Below are 22,296 nucleotides of genomic sequence, written 5' to 3'. Positions count from 1 at the left end.
ACATCTGCTGAATCCAAGTGCCGATGCATAAGAGACCTTTCTAGCACGCAGGAGGCAGGTATAACAGATAGCCTAGAGAGGAGGATGCTGAGGAAATGCCGCTCAGAGTTAAACTAGGACCCTCCTTCCTCCAAGCCCAGCCCAGAAAATACCAGTAGCAGGGGGCTGACAGGCTGGCTCAGCAGGTAAAGACACTTGCTGCCAGTACTGGCAAACTGCATTTGATCCCTGGGACCCACACAGAGGAAGGAGAGAACGGGCTCCTCCTGCAAACTGTCCTCTGACCTCCACATGCAGGCTGCACCAATGTCACACAATGCACATACACACACACACACAAATACACAATAACAGTAGCAGTTAGCGTTTATGGAGCGCTTACTGCATGCACTCAAAGGCACTCGGTGAGGACACTCTTCCTTCATCCTTAAGCATCCTTCCAAGAGTCCAGCCTGAGGAGATGGGTCCTCTGCACCTACTCACACTTACAGGTAGGAACGGCCGGGCTCCTGAGCTCTCCAAGAATAGAGAGAAGGAGCAGGGCCAGAGGAAGTGTCCCGGAGGGTTCAGCAGGGCCAGGGGGTGATGAGAGGAAGTGTCCCCGAGGGTTCGAAGGTAAAATGGCAGGCCACAGAAACCACACCACAGAGGCTGCAAAGCTGTCATTTACCTCTAAGGGTCATGGGAATGACAACGGACTAAGAGCGCTGGCATCTCAAACCTCTGGAAGGTGTTTTATTTATTTGCTTTTCTTTTTATTTTCTTCTTTTTTAAAAAACAATAATAGCACATTTAGAAAATCAAGAACTACAATAGAGGGTCTGTGTCTTTGAGTTTTTGTTCACATTGCCCCGCACTGGGACACGGGGACTGGTGGCGATCTCCATCCTGGCTGGGTCCCTCCTCTTGAAAAGGTGCTGAGTGGCTCCCGGAGCTGGGCTCTATCCCCTAGGTCACAGCAGATGGTAGCACCTGGTGCTGTCCTAGGCTATTGTTCCTCCAGGGTCCCTGACAACCCTCTTCGCTCTCTCCAAAGCAGAGCCTGAAGTTGGAGATATTAGGGAACTTATTTTGGTCCCCACAGGGGACTCTTTCAGGGACAGAGTCCTCCCCCGACCAGCAGGAGATGGACACCCCCTTGAATGGATAAGGTGTCCCTCCCTGGTCCCATCTCCACTCCAGCAAACACCACATTGGTGTCCTGGTTTTTAGACCTGAGCCACCTAGGTCCCTCCTGCCATACCCTAGGTCCATTCCAGCAGGCACAGGACTGACAGATGCTTGGCCCCTTCAGCTGACCCCCACTGAGAGAGGGGATTCCCCCCCACACACACACAAAAAGATCCCAGGGCCTTGGCTCAGAAGGAGGCACTGGGTGAGAACAGGCATGAGGGCAAGGTAAGGAGACAGAAATGATGTCATCAAGCAGGAAGAGAGAAGCGACAGAGAGCCACCCTAAGGGATGGGGCAGGCTTTCCAGGTCTGCAAACAGGAAAGAGTCCTAGGCTGTGGGTCAACAGGCTTAGGTTCAGAGATCTGGGGAGAAAGAGGCAGAAATAAGTTCTTGTTTCCCTTCTCATGATGCCTCCAGTTACCACGGGGGTCCAGGCCCAGGTGACAAGGTCCCAGGACCAGGAGAAAGGGGAAATGCCCCACTGCGCTCAGACAGGTCTTGGCCTAGCGTCTGTGGGAGGCTGGGTAATCCCACCCCATTGCATGCTCAGCCCTTGGATCCACAGACCATGGGACTGGTGGGTGATGGGGACCCGTTAACCCAAATCCCTGCCTCCCCAGCTCCAGCCCCACCCTGACCATGCCCTTGGCTCTATTCTTGTTGTTCATTCATTTCCATATCAGACACCAGGATGTTCTTCTCAGTGGCCTCTGCTGGGCCAGAGCTGCTGCGGCTGTAGCGGGCCCCTTCAAAGGACCCACGTTCTGTGCTCTGTCGACGCCGGTACAGGATGAAGGCTGCTATCCCCAAGACCAGGAGGAGCAGCACAGCCATCAGCACCACTACCAGGGTCACCGAGTTATCAGGAAGCGCTGCTGAGACAAGGAGGGGATGTACATCAGGCCACAGCCAGGCCCACCAGGGACAGAGGAGTCAGGGAAAGGAGCCAGGCTCTGGGCTTGCCACCTCCGCTCACCTGATGGCAAGAAGCTGTTCTCTCCCGCTGCGGAAGAGGGAAGAGCCGGTTAATCACGATCAGTCCTCACGGGAATCACGGTCATAATTTAAGCAAAGACCTGCAAAGTGCTTTCTGAACATCACTCTGCAAACACACTGACTATGACTATGACTGTCTATGACTCTGTGACCCGGCTACTAGGACTCCCATTTCAGATATGAGGAAATTCAAAGACTTGCCTCGGATGGAACAGGTATGTATGTGGGAGGAGGGGTGGTCTATGTATGTGTTCTTATAGGTGAGTGCACCAAGCATGTGCATGCATGTGGAGGTCAGAGGTCAATGTTATTGTGTGTTTTCCTTGATGGCTCTCCACCTTATTATTATTATTATTAGTTTGAGACAGGGTCTATGTACCTGAACCTATAGCTTATATGAGTCGGCTCTTATGGCCAGCCAATGAGCTCCAGGAACCTATCATTTCAGACATACACATATACCCCTTCCCGTCCTGGGGTTACAGACATGTGCACTTAATGCTGGGCTTCTATCTAGGTGCTGGGAATCTGAACTCAGTCTCACACTTGCATGGCAGGTACTTTACCAACTGGACCATCCCCCCACCCCCGACCTCAGAAGGCAGAGCTGATAAGTGATTCATCCAAAATATGAACCACATCCCTTGCCCTTAACCAACAGAGAATGATGGAGCTTGCTGGCCCCTGGCGCTCGCTGTCTGCTTTGGAGATTAAGTCCCAGGGTCCATCTTCGCTTCAGGCTAACGAACCCGATGCCTTCCCACCCAAAGCTTCTGCCCCCGTGCACCAAGGCCCAGCTGTGGGCATGGCGGGCTGAGCACATGCCATCTGAGAGCCTGGCTCACCTCTAGGGAGCTTGCACACAACCCCCATGGTGATGTTGGTACAGGCGCCGGGGCGCCACAGCCCGCTGCTGCTCTGGATCCAGTAGCAGCTGTTGTGGCTCAGCATGCTAGGGCCCAGGCCAGGGGGTCCCCAGTTCGAATAGTTCACAGCTGTGTTGTCTTGCCAGACCAGCATGCCTCCTGCAGATGTGGGAAGGGGAACAGGTGGGGCTTTTATAGGTGGGATGGAGCAGACATTCTCTCATGAACCTCCCCTACTCCTCCCCTTTCCCAAGCCCAGAGATCTTCGCAGGCATCTCTCCTGCAGCCTGATGCCTGGCCCTCCCCCTACCTCACAGAGGGCACCCACCTTTGGGGTTGAAGTTCATGCCCAACCAGGCTCCTCGACTCTGGGCTTCAAAGGTCTGCAGGTGCTCCCAGACAAACACATTCTCCATCTCATCAAGAATGGACAGGACGGTCCCACCCGCTGGACACAGAGGAAGCCCACGTTAGGACAAGGAGTGCCTCCTTATGCCCCGCCCACACCCATCCACAGTAGCCCGAGTCTCAGTATGTGTGTGCCACTGGCTACATGTCACAGTACGGTCTGGGTATTAAAAGGTAAGGGAGAACTTGGGGGTAGGTGCTACCCATAGGCAAAGGTGAAAGTCCCTTTCCAGGTCTGAGAATCTGGGAGCCGGGCTGCCCTGCTCTCACCCACCTTTCTGGCAGCGCTGCAGCGCCTCCTTGTGGCCCAACAGCAGCTCCATGTGGAAGGCGTAGCAATGATCCCTGAAGGGGATCCATGACGAGTCAGCCAGCCCCTGAGGACAGCTGCCGCGGTAGCTTATCCTTCGGGGAGGAGGGGGCCCTGTTGGAGTGCAGGATTGAGGATGTGGCCCAAGCAACATCCCAGGACCACAGGGTACACGCCCAAGCCTCGGCCCCAGCGGGTGGTACTCACCCCTGCTCACCCCGCACACTGCCCCCTGCAGCTTGGTGTCACAGCTGGTGGTGCGCCACGTCCCATCCACATCCACGTAGGCACAGCCTCCCACCTGCTGAGGCTCCCCATCTTGCCAGCCCACATAATTCAGAGGCTCCTCTGAGAGCCAGGAATACCGCTGTGAGCCCTGGGCATGAGGTGGCCACGGGTGAGAAAAACCGGACGGACTCGCAGGGTGGGGGCAGACGAGGCAGGAGGGAGGAAGGGAAACCAAGGCAGAAGGTAGGGTGGGGCAGGGGAGAAAAGAAACGACTTAGCAGCCCACCTCCTCACTGGCCAGCCCAATCCACAGTGGCGCCTGCAGCCCTCTGGCGGCCTGCGTGAGGAAGGCCTGGGTGTAGGGATCAGGCACACGTGCCAGGCTGGCATTTCGGCTCTCACACAGCAGGAGGGCATCTTGCCAGCGCAGTGGCTTCTGCAGCAGTCGGAAGGTGCCGTTGAGGTAGGAGAGCTCAGTGCCAGGGGCAGGGGGTGTTGCTGCTGGGGATGGGCTCAGGGAGGGGTCTACGGGGAAGGGGGCAGGGCTCAGGCTGGGCTCTGCCTGCCTTACCCCATCCCCAGGTATGAGGCTAGGCCAGGGAAAATCAGACATCAGGCCAAGAGCAGGTCTCGACTGGGCCTGCTTGCATTGATCAGTCAGTCCCTGCTGTCAGCCACTGTTCTTATTAATGAGCTTCATTTGCTCATTAATTCACATTCAGAGAAAAGCTAGGGCCTTGACAGACTCCTGTCCAAAGAACCTATGGTAGAGGAACCGGGAGCCATGCAAGGAGCAGGAGATGCCTTGGGGTTGACCCCAACCATGCCAGTATGTCACACAACCCCGTATCTGGCTCCCAGTGGCCTTCCTCCTGAGACCACCCACTTCTCAAACAGATACATGACTCTGGAGGGACCTCTAGAACCCTCAAGAGAAGGAACAACGTTTGGTCCCCTCTGGCCTGGCCCACAGCCGCTAGGCGGTGCTGGAGTGGCTACGGGCAGCAGTGGTGCATACATACATGCATGCATGCATGCATACATACATACATACGTACATACATACGTACGTACATACATACATACCTGTGCCCTTCTGGCAAATGAAGCCATGCGTCTCCTCCGTACAGCTCCGATCATCCCAGCGGCCGGTGAAGTGGGCTGAGGGGCTGTGCAGGACCACCGCACAGCTGGTCTGGGGGGAAGGGGCTACTCAGGGAAATCCCGTTGCTTTTGATACCACTGCCCCATGGAAGGGAGGCTGGGGCTGGGAGACGGGGGAGGCAGGGAAAGGACAGCACCAGAGGCCACAGGGACAGAGGAAAGAGAGCAGTGTCCTCACCGGCTTGGTGCCACTGGGAGCAGGGCTGGGGCCAGAGGGCTCTCCTGGCGCCCAGTTGGCATACAGCAGAGGTTCCTGTTCAATCCATTGGAAGTCCCTCTGCGAGGCGTGCAGGCCAATCCAAAGGTCAAAGGTCACACCGGGGAGGCTGGCTGTGATGAAGGCTAGTCCCCCAGAAGAAAGGCAAGAGTGATGGAGTGGTGGGCCGATCCCTGTTTGCTCTGCTCCAGCCAGTTGCGGGGCGACTGTCGTGGAGGACACCAGTGCATCCCCACAGGCTGACCCTACCTTGCTCTAAGGGGTTTGCAATGGTGACCAGCTGGGCTTCTTGCTGTTCACAGGAGAATTGTGCCTCTGACCATTTCACCCTGTCCTGAGGGTCCTGGCCCTGGATTCGGAAACACTGTGGGGCAGGGGATGTGATTGATACCCAGCTCTGCCTCTCCATCCCACAAACCCAAAAGCCCTGCTGGGTGCCCCTCAGCAGCTGATGCCCGGGGCTTTCAGACTGAGGCAGTAATACCAGGCACAGGGCATATGGACCTCCCTGGACAAAGCCCCACCTCTCATCCTGTTACAGGATTCACAAATGCCCAGACTCTGTTTGGGGGGGATTTGGTGGGGGGAAGCTTGATACTGTAGCCCAGGCTGACCTGGAACTCATGGTCTTCTGGACTCAGCTCCCTAATATTGGGATTGCAAGTGTGCACCGCCATACTCAGCTTGGTTGTGTACGTATACGTTGTGTACGTGTGTGGGCGTGAGTGCACGTGTGTGTGCTTATGGAGGCCAGAGGACGGTTGTTCCTCAGCTGCCACTTGCCTTGGTTCTGTTTTATTTCCGAGACAAGGTCTTTCATTGGCTTGGGCTCATTGATAAGGCTAGGCTGGCCAGCCAGTGAATCCCAGGGCTTCTCCTGCCTCTGCTTCCCCAGCACTGGGGTTCCAGGTGTGTCCAACCTGCCTGGCTTTTTGTTTTGTTTTGTTTTTGTGGGTTCTGAGGATCATATTCAGGTCTTCATGGCCTCATGTATAGCCAATACTACCAACTGAACTTCCTCCTAACACTATTTTTGGGGTGTGTGTGTGTGTGTGTTGGATTTAGGGTCTCACACATGCTAGGCAGGCACTCTACCAATGAGCGAAACCCCTAACTCCTTCCCCACTGTTTTATTTTCATGAGGTTTTGCTGTGGTTGCTTGAGCTTTCTGTTTTGAGAAGTTCCTCTGTGTGGCCCTAGCTGACCTGGCCTCCCACCATCCTCTAGCCTTCCGGGTCTGAGTCACAAGTACATACTAGAATGCCCAGTTTCAAGACACCAGGAAAGACAATTCTCTAAATATTGCTAAATAAAAAGAAAACTGGGGTGGCAGGGATGAATGGCTCAGCAGTTAAGAGCACCCACTGTTCTTGTAGAGGACCTGGGTTTGGATCCCAACACCCACATGGCAGCCCTCCAGTTCCAGGGGAAATCTCTTGCCCTCTTCTGGTCTCCATGGGTACTGCACATATGTGGTACCCAGAAATAGATACCAGCAAAAATACACATAAAATAAAAATGAAGCAAAAGAATCTTTTAAAATGAATATAGAGGGGCTGGAGAGATGGCTCAGAGGTTAAGAGCACTGGCTGCTCTTCTAGAGGTCCCAAGTTCAGTTCCCAGCAACCACATGGTGGCTCACACTATCTGTATTGAGATCTGGCGCCCTCTTCTGACATGTAGGCACACATGTTCATAATAAAGAAAAAAATCTTTAAAAAAAATACAGAAAGACACACCCTGACCTCATCCATATGTGGATATAAAAGCTGGATTACTGGGGAGATGCTCAGTGGGTAAGGCGCTCTCTGGGTAGGCACGGGGAATGAAGTTCAGAGCCCAGCGCCCATGTAAATGCTGGAAGCGTGGTGGCTCACTCGTAATCCCAACACCCAGGAGACAGAGATATGATGCCTAGGTCAAACTGGTTAGCTAGACTAGCCAGATCAGCAAATTCTGGGCTTAAGTGAGAGACCTTACCTCTATATTGAAGGTACATGGCCATTAAGGAAGCACTCAAGGTCAACCTGTGGCCTGTGCACACACATACATGTACCACCCACATACAAACGTGGAAAATAAAGTTCATCTCTGGTTGGGCATTAGGCTTAGTTGGCATACAGAAGGCTTGAGGTTCAAGTACCAGCACTGCATAAGACTGCATAAGCCTGTAATCCCAGCAGCTGGGCCTTCAGGAGTTCAAAGCCATCCTCATCTACATAGTGAGTTCAAGACTGATCTGGGTTCCATGAGACCCTGTCTCAAAAAGGGTGTGTGTGTGTGGTTAATCTCATAAAAATTGAGATTAGCAGGGCAGTGGTGGCCCATGCTTTTCATCCTAGCTAGCACTTGGGAGGCAAAAGCAGGTGGATCTCAGAATTCGAGGCCACCCTGATCTACAGAGCAAGTTCCAGGACAGTCGGGACTACACAGAGAAACCCTGTCTAAAAACATCAAACAAACAAAGAGTTGATAGAGTGGTAGGAACAAGGGAGGGTAGGAGGGGAGGAGGGATAGGGAAAGTCCCGTACTGAGCACTAAGGTAAAATTATGTAAGATCAAGTCTGTTTTGGTGCTATTGTGCAGCAAGGTGAACATGACGAGGTGACTGTGTCATAAGGTGACACACAGTGTCAGGTGACCGTCAGGTGACTGCAGAACAATATGCACTGAGCGTTTCAGACAACTCAAAGGAAGGACTCAGGATGGTTTCCCTTAGAGCAAGAGTATGCCTTCAAGGAGACAGATGCATCTACCCTAACTTAAACATTATATATTATATAATATATGAATGTACCAAAACATACATGGCACCCTCTAAGTAGCTATCATTTTTACGTTTTTATGTACTGGTGAAAAAATAAATTTAAATTTAAAAGAAATTATTTTTATATTACAAAATAAGAGAATGAAATATATGCAATCATATGGTCTTATTAAAATTGCATAAATAGAGCTGGGCAATGGTGGTGCACGCCTTTAATCCCAGAACTTGGGAGGCAGAGGCAGGCGGATCTCTGAGTTCAAGGCCACCCTGGTCTACAAGAACTAGTTTCAGGACAGGTAGAGCTGTTACACAGAGAAACCCTGTCTCGAAAAACCAAAAAAAAAATGCATAAATATTATTATAACTGATCAGTTGTGTGGCCCAAGCACATTTTCATTCCCCTAATAAAGAATTTCTAAAGATGCTATCTTTAATCTCTGTTTTCAGTTCTGCTCTTGTGCATAGCTGACTCCATGTGATGATCTCTCATCGGTGTAGAAGCAACTATAAATTTTTCCTGTTTGTACACATAAACATAAATAATATATACACACATACAGACTGAGTATAAATGCTCAATATTTTGTTTTATTAGTAAAGTTCATTATCAAAAGGTTTGACAACTACTGATCTAGAAAACTCGTAGAAGTATTTAGAAAACCTCACTTCCTGGTAGATCTGGTATTAGACACCAGCCACTTTCCAAGGAGCCTCCCTCTAAAGGAGCTTCGCTCGCTCCCAAGGAGCCTCACTCCCAAGGAGCCTCACTCCCAAGGAGCCTCACTCCCAAGGAGCTTCGCTCGCTCCCAGGGAGCCTCACTCCCATTGGCACAGAGAGGCTGGTGGGGACAGACAAGAGGTCATGCAGGACTCTGTTGCTGCCAAACGGCCAAGGCTGCTGCGGCTCAACCATCCCACTGTTCCCATCCTTTCCCCTGGCTCTCTTGGTGGCCCTCCCAATTACCTACCTTGTTAAGGAACTGGTTCCAGCCAGAGGCGCAGCCTCCTAGGGCTGAAGGTGGCAAGTCTGGGGGCTGAGTCTCTCTAGAGCTGTTGCTGCGCTTACAGATGTAGGGTAAGGCTGTGTGGCATCTCTGGTCCCCCCAGTCCTCTGTGAAGGGGAGAAGAAAACTGTTGCCATAGGGCGGGGCGGGTCGGGGCGGGTCGGGGCGGGGCGGGGCGGGGCGGGGCAGGCAGCGCTCTTGGTTCCCTGCTCTGAGAATGCAGGTTGAGCTCAAGCCCTCTGTGCCCTTGGAGCCATGGGCTCACCCACTGCTCCTTGGACACAGCCCTTCTTGGGTTTACTCACAAAGAGGAGACTAATGTCCCCCAGGCCCGCCTGGATACCCCCAACCTTAACCCCTAATGCTGACAATGTCGCTCTGGTTCTCTTCATCCTCACCTTGGCTGGCTGTCATGTACACACACTTCTTTTCCTTGCCGATGGGTCGAGGTCTTCCCGGTGCCCAAGAGATGAAGTTTATAACAGAGCCATCTGTCCACCTACGGAGTCAGAGAACTCAGATTCAGCCTCCTCCATCTCCAGCACTGGAGGCCACAGAACAGAGGCACCAATGGGGCCCAGTGCACCCAGAGACCTCAGGCCTGCGCCTCTAAGTAAAGCCCTTCCCAGCACGTACTGGGCTATCAGAGATGCCTGAAAACCCTACAGCCAAGAAGTGCCCAGATCACCACTGACTTCTAGTCTTTCTGCCTCAGGCTCCCTAATTCATGTACGGCAGGCACTGACTGGAGTTCCCTGGGGACTAACTAGCATATATGCTTTGTCCATGTCCTGGCCAGTTTTGTCCACAATGTGACACCAGCTATAATGGGGAAGTGCCACCACTATGTAACACTCAGTGATTGCTGGATGCTGTAGTAAAGAGTTAAAATTGCTATTTATCAAACAGAACGCTGTGATATCCAGTGGCTTTTTGCTAGGTCTTATATCTTAACGACATGAATGCTCTATTTTCATGGATCTGAGTTTGAGAAGTGGTATTGGCATGGTGACCTGTCAACACCATGTGTCCCCAGAGTCTCCAGAGCAGGAAGCCACAACTAGGTGGACCACAGCAGATGCAATAGCTTAGCATTTTGTCATCTGAAACTTGGCAAACTGTTCCACGCTGTAAAATATACTATGTGGTATTTATACCTAGTCAGAAACTAGCCTAAAAGTGATCGTCATCGAGGGGCTGGAAAGATGGCTCAGAATGTGTACTGCTTTTCCAGAGGACTACAGTTCAGTTCCCAATACACACATGGGTGGCTCACAATCACCTATAACTCCAGGAGATCTGGTGTCCTCCTTTGGACTCTGTAGGTACCAACACACGCACGCACGTGCCCGCACACAAAAACACATACACATACATAAATTTTCAACTCTTTCAAAAATTAAAAATGATGAAAGGAATACTGCAGTACAGTTAACAATTAACCTTTAAAAATAAAATGAAGCCGGGTATGGCGGCACACACCTTTAATTCCAACCCTGGGGAAGCAGAGGCAAGGAGATCTCTGTGAGTTCAAGGCCAGCCTGGTCTACATAGGTAACCATGGCTATACAATGAGACCCTGTCTCAGAAATAAATAAATACCTAAATTAAATTATAACTGATTTATTTATTTATAGAAATAAAAATTTTTGGCATTTGGAGTATTTGTTTGTAGTCCAGGAATCAACCCCAGGATCTCAAGAACTCTAGGCAAGCATCCTACCATGGAGCTATGTCCCCAGCCCCTCAGTTTGCTACTACTAATCCTTACAAGAATCCCGGGAGGCAGGTGTCGCTATTGTCACCTTCAGATAAGGTCAAATGCAGGTCTATCTGCCTGTTTGGTCAGCCCCGACACCTCTAGCCTGGGGACACAGCTAGCCACACACACACACACACACACACACACACACATGCATACGCGCACACGCATGCCCTCACACCTGCCGCCCACCAGCGCTCCCACCTGAAGCGTCCATCATTCTCCGAGGTGTGCAGGCCGATCCACCAGTGCTGCTCCTGGCCCGAGGAGAACTGGGGAAAGGAGCAGGCAGAGGTTAGCAGCCTCCCTGTCTTCAACCTTTCCGGACCCATAACCACTCGCTGTCTCTCATGCCCACCTTCTGTAGGTTTTGCCCCAAGAAGTCCAGCTCTGCTTGGCTGTGAATGGAGGTCAGCTCTGCTTGGAACCATGTGCAGATGCGCTGTGCTTGCGCCCACGACGAGTGGTGCTCAAAGAATTTATATTCTGCCTCCTGGAAGCGCAGCCACTCCAGCCGGCCTATGGGAGCAGCACAGGGGTGGGAGCGGGCGCCAGGCCCACTAGACAGGCCCTTGAAAGCTCTGGGCTTGGACAGAGCCAGAGCACGCAACAAGTGACTTGCAAAGATGAACCTGGGACAGGCCCTTGGCTTGACCCTCCTTCCACACCATGGAAGCAGGGCAGTAGCATCTAGTGCTAGTTAACTTAGTCCCCCTTGGGGTGGAACCCTTGACCTGCTTTGGGTCAAAGTAGGGATCAGGTAGCCTGGGGGCCTCACCTTGTGGACCAGCATCTGGTTCCTGCACATCCACACCTACAGAGCAGAGTCAAAAATGTCAAGGGAGTGGGGGGCCGGATCCCCCAAATTCCTGGCTTCAAAGTCCTTGTCCTGCACTTGCCCCACCCCACCCCACTTACTACCACATCCAACCTCTCGGGATCTTGCAAATCCAGTCAAGCTGTGTCTGGCACTGCATGGCCACCCACTGCAGGGAGGCCAGGTCCAGCACTGCACAGCCTCGGATGTCATCATCGTCGTGACGGCTCCGGTCAAAATTGTGGTAGGAAAACTAGAAAGCGAGACAAAGACGGAAAGCGGGATGTATGACAGGCAACCGAGAAGGTCAGTCGGAGCTGAGGCCTGCCAAGCTGGTGAGCAACCGGTCTTTAACCCGACTGCTTTTAATCAACCCACACTGGTCAAAATCCTTGCCCATGCCAGGCCCTGCCAGGCCCCAGCGGGTGCCCACCCACAACCAAGCCCTACCCCCCTCCCCAGCCTGCCTCCTCCACGGCTCCTCACCCCTAGACCATCGCTCCAGCGCCAGTTCTGACCCTCCCGAGGATCTTGGCGGTTCAGGCCGATCCAAAACCAGTGCTGCTCATGGTTCTCAGGCTCTGACTCACTTGGGTGGGGACAGAAGAGAGGGGAGGTGAGAGTGGCTGGCACAAACCTCGCCATCCATGCTGCAAAGTAATGAACCAAAGCACCGTGGGATTTGTTTGGCTGTTTGTTTGCTGAAAGTCCCCTCCCTAGAGACAAGGAAAGCCAGACCAGGTGCCCTGTTTAACTCAAAAAGCACAGCCTGCCTGCCTGGGCCTTGACCTCTTTCTGGGGTACCCTGGCCAGCAGAAGTCGGCATGTCTCTCACTTGGGGTGGTGAGAAGGTTGATGAGCATATGGGGGATGGGGTAGGAGAAACCAGAGGATCTGGAGCTCAAAACACCCGGATTCAAATCGTGATTCATCAAGGACCCATGTGACACTGGGCAGACAACCTAACTCATCAGTACAAGCTGAGCATGAGACTGTATGACGGGCAGGGTGCCGAGGGACGCTAACAGTCACACGTGAGCATGGGACTGTATGACAGACAGAGTGCCGAGGGATGCCAACAGTCACACATGAGCATGAGACTGTATGATGGGCAGGGTGCCGAGGGACGCCAACAGCCCACATGTGATGGCAAACAGGGGCTGCTGTAATTACTAGTCAATTGATAAAATCCTGACTGCTAGAAGAAGATAACCCTGAAATTAAGATCTTGGGAAGCCTGGGTCCACTTGTTTTGTTTTTTGTTGTTTTTTTCACCAATAATAAATGGTTACAATGCCATGTGCCGTAAATTACAGTCCTCAGAGCCTACGGGGAATAGATGGGATGTGGGCACGCTCCTTATCCACTCCTGAGCACTTTCAGCTTTTCTCCAGCTGTCTTTCAGGATGGTTTAGAGAGGGGTGGGTTCTTATGAAATGCTGCCAGCAGTGGAGGTAGGTTGGAGTGGGTGCGGGAATCCGCAAAGGGAACTGTGTCTGAGAGACAAGAACTGATGTTGCTGGCTACAGGGTCTCCTGTGAGTGGGTCACCCCTGTGCATTCACCCAAGATTCCAGGAAACCATGGCAACTTGAAGACAGCAGGATGGTTCTGGCATTCCTCACAGATACAGGCCTTTCTAAGCCCCAGCTGGACCCTCTGAGGGCACCGTCAATCTGTCCACCTTCTCACCCCAAGCCTGACAGAACCAAGACTCTAGCAACCAAGCCTGTCCCCACCCAAGTGCAGGCCACCACACCCATTCAATACCCAAAGATCTTGTTGAGCAGGTTGGCCACAAAATGTTCCTCCTCATAGCTGGCCAGACTCAGCAGCTGGGCCCCCAACTCCCGGCAGACCCCCAAGGCCTGGACCCAGCTCTTCTTCTCCTGCAGCCGCTCTGAGCTGAACACCTGCAGAAGCAAAGCCAGCTGTCTAAGCTGTGGCCGTGGGCATCTGCCACCTTCTCAATGCAGCAGTAGATGAGGTGCTGTGGCCTCACCAGACAGCGATAGCTAAAGACAATGCTATCTCAGGAAGGAGATGACACCATCGGCTCCTGGCAAGAGCCCCCCTGAACCTCATCCTCATACTGGGGGTTAAGCTCTAACCCAAGCAGAGCCACAACTGACTGAGGACAGGCTCCGCCTCCCCCATCACTGGACTTGAGTTTCTGTATGTAAGAAAAGGCCTCAGAAGCCAGGCATCGTGGCACACACATACAAACCTAGTACTTGGGAAATAGAGGGCAAAAGTCATAAGGTCAAGGTTTTCCTCAACTCTATGGTGAGTTTGAGGCCAGCCTGGGCATAGTGGCTGTATCAGCACTTGAGAGGCTGAAGCAGGATTGCCAAGAGTTAGAGGCCTGGGCTACAGAGCAGGACCCTGTCTCAAAAGCAAACACAAAAATCTGAAACAACAAAGCAAATTGGTAGTTCCCAAGCTTGTCAAATTACCAGGCCCTACCCAGACCTTTCGAATCCCAACCTCTGCATGGCAGCCAGAGATGCACTAGGAACAGAGCCCAGGGCCTTGTACATGCTACACTACCAGATCCTCTTCTTGTCAGAGTTCCCAGGGAACCCCGAAGAACATGCTGGGGTGCGGCTCCTTCAGCCCTTCCCATCTGTTAAGCACCTACTACACATCAGGCCTCAGAACCCACTGATAAATTCTTCATCAGCAGTTACTCTGGTCTGTAGTCTAGACTGGAACCCCAGGGTCACGACAGTCCGTCCCCAGGTCCTCCCGGCTGGGCTGCCTTGGTGTTCTTGTCCCCGCTCTGCCTTCCACCATGCCAGCTGGAGTATCCCACCTTATAGCAGTGTCGAAGTTTGGGGTCTGAGGCCCAGCCCTGGGGACAGGAACCAGTGAGGCTGGGTGTGGGGTCTGGCCCAGGCAACTCTGGTGTCACCGGCGTGCCCAGACTCTGTCGGCAGATGTAGCGAGCCCGGAATGACGTGCAGTTCTTCACCTCCCATAGTCCCATGGCACTGCCTGTGGCCAGAGCCACACAGCCCCCACGTCTGTACCCTGAAAAGGAGAAAGAGCTTATCTCTACAGGGATGAGTTCTGGGGGCCAGCACCCAAATGAGGGGAAGGCATAAGGCACAGTCCCAGTTCCATAGCTATGTAGGGGATACCTAGCCATTCTGAGCCTATCTCGTTATGTACCCCATTAGGTTATAGGAAGGTTAAGAATGATACCAAAACTGGGAGTAGTGGTACACACCTATAACCCCAGTACTCAGGGGCTGAGGCAGGAGGATTGCTGCAAGGTCAATCTGAGCTACATAGTGAGACCCTTTCTCTAAAAAAGATAATAGATGTGAAATACATTATTATTGTACAGATAGATAGCAAGTATCTATCATGTTCACTATTGTGTGCACATACATAGGTGATCCCTTTCCATGGGTTAAATATATGTAAGCCTCACTATAACCGATGCTATAAGCAATGTACCATCATCCCCATGTGAACATGAAGAAACAGAGGAGGCTCAGCTAGCAAACAGCAGTGCCAAGGGGCTGAGCAGGCCCGCAGGCTCCAGGGCTAATGGGTCACACGGTACAAACTGACTGGGAAGGCCTTGCACTAGGTACTGACGCAGCTATGGGTCTACCACAGCCCCTGCTTCCTGTCAGCCATACAGGGTTAACGGCTCACCAGGCTGGTCTCGGTTCCAATGGGTGTATATGACTTCATCCCCACTGAGCCAGCGGAAGGAGCCCGTGCCATTGAGGTCTTGCAGGGCTGTCCAGAAGTACTCGCCCTCCCAGTTATAGATGAGGCTGCTGACGAAGGCCTGCTCAAATCTTCAGAAACAAGCCAGTTAAGGCAGGTCGCTCTATAGGAGCTTCCCCTAAGCCCTGAACCACAGGCCGGACACCCCACCCAGAAACTCAGGTACTCGGCATGGTCAGTAATGCGCCCTGGAAAATGGGGTGCCTGTGGACTCACAGAGTATCCGGGCTCCTTCTATTGTCCATACTTTTATTTCTTGGGCATCCAGCTCAAACCTGCACCCATCCCTCTCCTTCTCTACCGTGAGGTCCTTAACCATACAACTCTTTCTTGTAACAAGACATCAGCCCACTGACGCTCACAGGACTCAGGCAGGGTCACAGGAGAGGGCTGGCCGGGACTTTGGTCTGTCCTCTCTACCTGTTGGTGATGGTGACCAGCTGAGAGCCGTGGTCGGTACACAGCCGCCGGGCATCACTGTAGGTCACTTGGTCCTCTCCCAGCCAGTAGCAGGATGGGCTATGCCACGTCCAACCCTGGCTCGAGAGAAAAGACAGGAGGGGGGTGGCTATGGGAGGAGGACTCCACCCTCAGCTGCCAGTGTTTGTGCAGCAGTGACATCAGGTCGTGGCTGGGTATGTGCAGGACAGAGGGGACTAACTGGCCGGAGATCAGCGCCTGTAGCATGTTCTGCCTCTGACCACTCTCAGCTCTCCCTCCCGCGACCAACAACTGCTGGACCCGGGCAGGGGCTCTGCTGCAGGCAGCTGATAGCCCTGCCTAAGGCCTGGCTCTGATAAATATGTAGCTTTTTAACCAAGAAATACAGGGGCTGGACATATACCTCAGTGGCAAGAACAGACTGCTAGCATGTGTGGGGCCTTGGGTTCAGTCCCCAGTACTGAGACAAGGAAAACAAAACCAAATGCAATCAGGGGTTGGAGAGATTGCTTACATTGCAAGCATGGAGACCTGAGTTCGGAACCCCAGAACTCATGTCAAAAAAACAGGGATGGCAGCACATGTTTTTAATCTAGCTGTGAGGAGCAGGAAGCAGACAGAGTCTTACAGATCTGTTGGCCAGCCAACCTAACTTACTGGGGGGGGGGGTCCCAGTCTCAAAACAACATGAACACAAATACACATGTGCATGCATACACATATAAGCATGTAACATGTGTGCACACACATACACTCATAAAAATAATTACCTAAACATAACCAGGTGCTGGCAAGATGGCTCAAAGAGTAAAGGCCTTTGCCACAGTGACCTGAGTTCAGTCCACGGATCTCACGGTAGAAGAAGAAAACTGATCCCCAAAATCGTCCTCTGGTCTCTACACACTCACTACGACACATGCATGACACACTCATATGACAGACACAGGAACAGGAATGAGAAATAGAAATAATAAACTAAACAGTCAGCATTAACAGAAAAGGGCAGCTGGCTCAGCCACCAGGGCTGAAAAGCTATGCAGAGGCTGCAGGAAGGAGCAGGGACGGCGTGGTCCTCAGATGGCAGCAGAGTGGAGTCTGGGAGGTCCCTGGGGTGGGAGGGAGGCAGAGGCAGACCTTCATCAAAGAGAGAAATGACCACCTCAGGTGCAGTGGCTGCTCCAGAGCAGAGGCAGGAGGTGAGACAGAAGAAATGGATAATGTCGGGGAGGCACCCAGATGCCAAGCAGGGCCTAGACAAAGACCCCTGGCTATCCAAGTGTCTCCACTGGACACACATTCCAGACTGGCCTCCAGTCTCCTGCTCCATGGCACTCACACCAGGACAGAGCCCAGCCCTGAGCTCCCTGACCCCAGACTCCTCAGCTGGGCTCCTCCTGCAGCGACTGTGATCATCATGCCTTTCAGGGAGGGCTCAGTTGGGGCTGGGCTTGTGGAAGGAGTTTAACCCAAAGGAAAACACCAAGGAGTGAAACCAGCACCCAGGAGCCGCTGCATGCAGGCCACCAAGGGAGCTTTATGGGCGGCCTCCCTACATCCACTCCACTCACACCCCTGCCGTGCTGAGGCAGCAAAACACGGTGGGGAGGACCATCACCCGCATACGCTCCTTCACAACTCCCACCTTTATTTTCCCCAAACTCTGACAGACCCCAGTGAGCAGGACAAGGAAGAGAAGGCCATCCGCACCGCACCGAGCAGCCTCTCTCCACCAGAGGTGATAGCCAAACTCTGTTGTCAGACTGAGGAATTAAAGACAGCATAGAGCAGCCCTTGCACAGCCTGCTCCTACCATGACTAGAACACACTAAACAATTTGTTTGGCCTCCTTGTACCTGGCTCTTATAGGAAGTAGCTTCCTTATAGAGGCTCAGAGGTAGGTGGGGCCCTACGCTTCCCCCCCATAGCTCCCCTCCCCGCTCTCCCTAATACTGTCCCCTCAGGAAGGAGCAGTTAGGAAGCTAAAGGACAGAAAGATGCTGCAGGATTTCTTTTGCCTTCCCCACCTCAGCCCTTTGGAGCCCCCGGGGCTGACCCCACCTGGGGCAGTTCCAAAAACACCCTCACCTTCCGGCAGCCGTGGTCCTCCTCGGCAGCACCCTGGCTCAGCCGGCCTGCCTTCTTGCAGATGGATGGCAAGGATTGGTTGCAGGGACTGTCATTCCAGCGTCCTTCCTAGGACACACGAGAGGAAAGCCTCACCCCAAATCCCACCCTCCCCACAAATCTGTTTCTAGATCTGAACCTGTCTCTTGCTTGCTGTGCGATTCCTAGCAACCAGCCTGATTTGTCTCTGTCCTAGGCTGTTCAATGGAAGGAGCAGAGTTAGCTCAATGGGCTTCATGGGTAAATGAAAGAATGAGTTGCTGAGGGGCTGGAGAGGTGGCTCAGCGGTTAAGTATACTGGCTGCTCTTCCAGAGGACCCAGGTTCAATTTCCAACACCCACAAGACGGCTCATAACCGTCTATAACTCCAGTTCCTGGTGCGTCCAGTGCTGTCTTCTGACCTCCACAGGTACCAGGCATGAAGGTAGGACGCAGACACACAGGCAGGTAAAACACCCATACATGTAAACGTAAACTTTAAAAAAGTTATTGCAAGCTTCTGAGCGGTTTCTGAAATTCTCCCTCTAATTACTCTGGATTGTAGGTAGTCTGGGGTGACTGGACTGGGAAAACTGAGTTCATGGGTGTTGTTGTAAACTACATCTCAATCTTATGATTGTACCAATAAAGACCAGGGAGCCTTCAATGCTGGTGAAAACCTGCTGAGGCCAAGGAGCAACCAGCTCCTGAGCCAACTTCTTAGAAAAAAGAGCTTCTCTTCCATTATCCCAACCAAAAAGGTCCGTAACACTCAAAGTCCCTCCCTACTACTTCCTGTCCTTTTCTCTGTTTTCCTAACTCCTCTCTTACTCTCTATGGTTACTTCCTGTCATCTAGTTCTGGCTCTGCCTCTTGACCCAAGGTTGGTTTTATTGAATTAACACAATCTTGGGGTTCACAGTGTGATCAAATATCCCGTAGCACATGGGTCTTACCCTTGGGACTACTGAAGAACCGGGGCTAGTCAAGGCTGGTGTGCCCAGGCCTGAATGGGTGATGGTAAGGAGGAACACCTGAGCCCACCTCACCATCCCAGCCAGCACTGAGTCTACCATTAGGCTCCACCATGCCAGCCCAGTATGTTTGCATCCCAGTACACAGGAGACGCCTGGCACACAGAAGACACTCACCAAATCATTTAAATGTTTAAACAGAATCCCTAGTGCAGATGGATCTGGTACTTAGCTCTATGGCTGCATCTGATAACAGGAGAAATAATCTATGCTCAGGGCTCAGGCTCTTCTGGCAAAACCCTGCCTCAATTCCTTCTCCCACCCACCCTGAGTCTGAACAAGGCATGGCAAGCAATCATCACCCATGGTTTCTTGAGAAGACAGAACCCTGAGCTGAGGGCAAGGGCTGGCAGAGAATGTTCTTGCTTGCCCAACCTCGCCATTGTGTAGCTTCCAGTGCCACCTGCTGGTGGGGAGGGACACCTGGCAGGAGACCAAGAATGGGCCTGCCAGTTTGCCTAAGGCTTCTGGAGAATTCTCTCTACCAACCCTGCGGGTAACTTAGCTATGGAGGTGAAGGTGGGGTTCAAACCCTACCTGTGGAAGGAAGGGGCGCGGTGTACCCAGGGGACTAATAGCAGGTCACCTATATTTCAGCTGAGGGGAGGGCACCCGGAAAGTGGAGGTGGAGGGGCACTACGGTGCTGTGATGAGGAAGGGGAGTCTCACCGGCCCCCAGATGGTGACACAGTCCTCCAGGCTGTCACGGAAGTTGTTGGGCTCAAAGGGGTGCCAGTGGGTGAAGCTCACGAGACTCCCATCGGACCACTCAAAATTCATCTGCAGTTTCAAGTCATTGAGGCCAATCCATAGCTCCTCCACCTCTGAGGTACGGTGGGGGGGGGGGGGAGGGAGGAGAAGACACTGAAGCCAGCCACGAAGGAAAAGCACATTCCTCGCGTTTCCTGGAAAGGCAGGGATTGGATATACAGATTCCCCCTCCTCAGGCAGCCCCTTACCTTGTTTGATCTGTTTAGTGATGAACTCCAGCTCAGTCATACTGTGGATGCTAAGCAGGTCACCCCCACCCCGTAGACACGCCCTCTTGGACTCCTGCCAGCTGCGCTTCTCAGCCTGCAGGCGGTAGCAGTGGCCCTGGAAGGGCTGCCAGCTGGGGTCACACTCCACCTTGACGTTGGTCCACCTGTCTATGGAGAGAGGCACATGGATGTGCTCATACATTCATATATACTTACATACATACATTCATATATACTTACATACATACATTCATTCATACATACATACATACATACATCACCCAGTGGGTGACACACACACCCTCCCCAACCACAACAGGGCAGGCCCTCTCTGGCTGAGACGGCAGGTGATGGAACACACTAGCATCCTAAGCCAGGATCACCGGTAAACAGGGTTTCCTGCTAAGAGAATCAAACTTATCTCAAAGCCTCTTTGCTTATTAAATGAAACCTCATCAAATAACATTCATGGGGTACCCCATCTTTGTTGGCCTGGGAAGTCTTGGGTAAAAGAAATGAGGGGAGGCTGGGTGGTGGTGGCGCACGCCTTTAATCCCAGCACTCGGGAGGCAGAGGCAGGCGGATCTCTGTGAGTTCGAGACCAGCCTGGTCTACAAGAGCTAGTTCCAGGACAGGCTCCAAAGCCACAGAGAAACCCTGTCTTGAAAAACCAAAAAAAAAAAAAAAAGAAAAAGAAATGATGGGAGGAGTCTTGAGTGAGTGAGGGGCCCTGTCAAAGATGGGGTGAGCAGCTAGCAACATCAAGGGGTACTTCAGGTCTGGCAGACCGGTCACATCACTTTGCCAGGGTCTGTCACCAGTTCCTTCCCTCTCCATACCTTCTCTCGCTTCTGAAGGCCCTCTCCTGCACCCACAGAGGGGCCTTTTAGGTTTGTCCGCTAAGAAATGGCACTGAGGGCACTGAGGCAAACAAGTCCTCACTTGGGTCTTGGCAAAAGAAAACAAAATTTTATCCAACCACCCACATCATCAGGCTCAGGCAGGATTCAGTCTCGGCAAGAGTGAGGATGTGGGCCTATCCTATGCATTGCTCCAGATTAGACTTCTGAGACCAGCTCCACCCAGGTCAACTGCGGGGTGCTCCCGCCCTACTTCTTGCTAGAAACTCCTCAGAGGGGGTGGGCTGAGAAAGGGAACAAGCCTGTACTGTGGTGCAAGAGATGTCAATCATCTTCTGTTAGCCAATGGGCAGAACAGATTTTAGTAGTTATTCAAGTTCAGGGGATGGGGTGGGTGGGCCGAGGGAAGGAAGGGTCCTCTGGAAATGTGGCCCCTGCTTTGGAAATGACACGTCGTTCATAATGAGACTGGCCAGAACACAGAACTTGTCCTATTGCCTAAACTAGGCATCCTGCAAACAGTCGGAGGCTGAATAGGGGCAGGAGAGGCTAAACCAGGGCTCCCCACATGAACCATGGGGCCACAGCAGCGGAGGGGGGCAGTCCTTGCAAGGTCCCCTCCCTCTCCCTCTCTGTGGAGGTTTCCATGGGTAAACCCCTACTTTAACAACCCATAGCTACACAAGCTGGACAACATGGCTTTACCTCAGCAAATGCCAGCCAAAGAGACGTTCCTCAGGCCAGGCCAGGGCCCCCAGCCTTACACTAACATTGCAAACGGAAATGCATCCATTCTCAATTTGCAAGTGAGGTTTCTACACCTTAGAAACCCGGCTGCATGTCCAAGGCCACATGCCAGAGGGGAGGCAGTCCCCAAAGCAGCACCCCACACTCCATCTCTCCCAGGAGGCCTCCATATTATCTCTTCGAATCAAACCTTCGAGCAAGACACTCCCTGGCTTAAAAGCCCACAGAAGCCTCCCATGGGCTACCCAGCCCCACTCAGACTTCGGAGACTGGCTGCAACCTGCCTCTCTGCATTCACGTCAAACGCCCTGCTTCAGAATCACCCGGGGGAGGGGGTGTCTTGCTAAATGCAGGTTCTGATTCAGTTAATCTTGGGCGGGGCCTCCCAGTCTGCTTTGCCATCAGGCTTCCAGGTGCTGCTGGGTTGCTGGGCTAGTGTCTGGTTCCCTCTAAAGTACAGGGCTCCAGCCCTTAGCGCTGCAGGCATCCACACCTCCCACCGGCAGCTGCCAGAACCTCTCCCCTCCCACACCTCTCTCCGCTTTGTGTATGCAGGTGCACACCGTGCACGCAGAGGCCAGAAGACAGCCTTGGGTTCTTCTTAGGTCTCAGGCACTTTTTTTAAGTCTCTTGCTTGCCTGGAACTTAACAAGTGGGCTAGCCTGGGGCCG

The 22,296-nt window shown here is 52.7% G+C and overlaps 1 protein-coding gene across 2 annotated transcripts in view; it reads right to left on the bottom strand.

The window, feature by feature from the left end:
• Positions 1-738: 738 nt before the first annotated feature.
• Positions 739-22,296, bottom strand: part of Mrc2 (mannose receptor C type 2) — a 59,479-nt gene continuing 37,921 nt past the window's right edge. The window contains exons 7-30 of one of the 2 annotated variants that reach the window (XM_057773325.1): positions 19,998-20,186; positions 19,708-19,862; positions 17,986-18,093; positions 15,880-15,995; positions 15,382-15,530; positions 14,528-14,745; positions 13,483-13,625; positions 12,200-12,302; positions 11,828-11,966; positions 11,675-11,710; positions 11,255-11,415; positions 11,101-11,168; positions 9,533-9,633; positions 9,099-9,241; positions 5,613-5,727; positions 5,325-5,488; positions 5,069-5,177; positions 4,269-4,507; positions 3,962-4,130; positions 3,719-3,868; positions 3,365-3,484; positions 3,016-3,195; positions 2,151-2,177; positions 739-2,049 (exon numbers count right to left, since the gene is read on the bottom strand). In XM_057773325.1, the coding sequence (XP_057629308.1) occupies positions 1,826-2,049; positions 2,151-2,177; positions 3,016-3,195; positions 3,365-3,484; positions 3,719-3,868; positions 3,962-4,130; positions 4,269-4,507; positions 5,069-5,177; positions 5,325-5,488; positions 5,613-5,727; positions 9,099-9,241; positions 9,533-9,633; positions 11,101-11,168; positions 11,255-11,415; positions 11,675-11,710; positions 11,828-11,966; positions 12,200-12,302; positions 13,483-13,625; positions 14,528-14,745; positions 15,382-15,530; positions 15,880-15,995; positions 17,986-18,093; positions 19,708-19,862; positions 19,998-20,186 (3,326 nt within the window). In that variant the 3' untranslated portion in view covers positions 739-1,825. The remainder of the gene's footprint in view (positions 2,050-2,150; positions 2,178-3,015; positions 3,196-3,364; positions 3,485-3,718; positions 3,869-3,961; positions 4,131-4,268; positions 4,508-5,068; positions 5,178-5,324; positions 5,489-5,612; positions 5,728-9,098; positions 9,242-9,532; positions 9,634-11,100; positions 11,169-11,254; positions 11,416-11,674; positions 11,711-11,827; positions 11,967-12,199; positions 12,303-13,482; positions 13,626-14,527; positions 14,746-15,381; positions 15,531-15,879; positions 15,996-17,985; positions 18,094-19,707; positions 19,863-19,997; positions 20,187-22,296) is intronic. The other variant, XM_057773326.1, reaches the window with a different exon arrangement.

The sequence above is a fragment of the Chionomys nivalis genome, chromosome 7 (genome assembly GCF_950005125.1).
Source record: "Chionomys nivalis chromosome 7, mChiNiv1.1, whole genome shotgun sequence".
Lineage (NCBI taxonomy): Eukaryota > Metazoa > Chordata > Mammalia > Rodentia > Cricetidae > Chionomys > Chionomys nivalis.
Note: the sequence above shows the minus strand (reverse complement) of the source record. Positions and strands in the feature narration are given on the sequence as shown.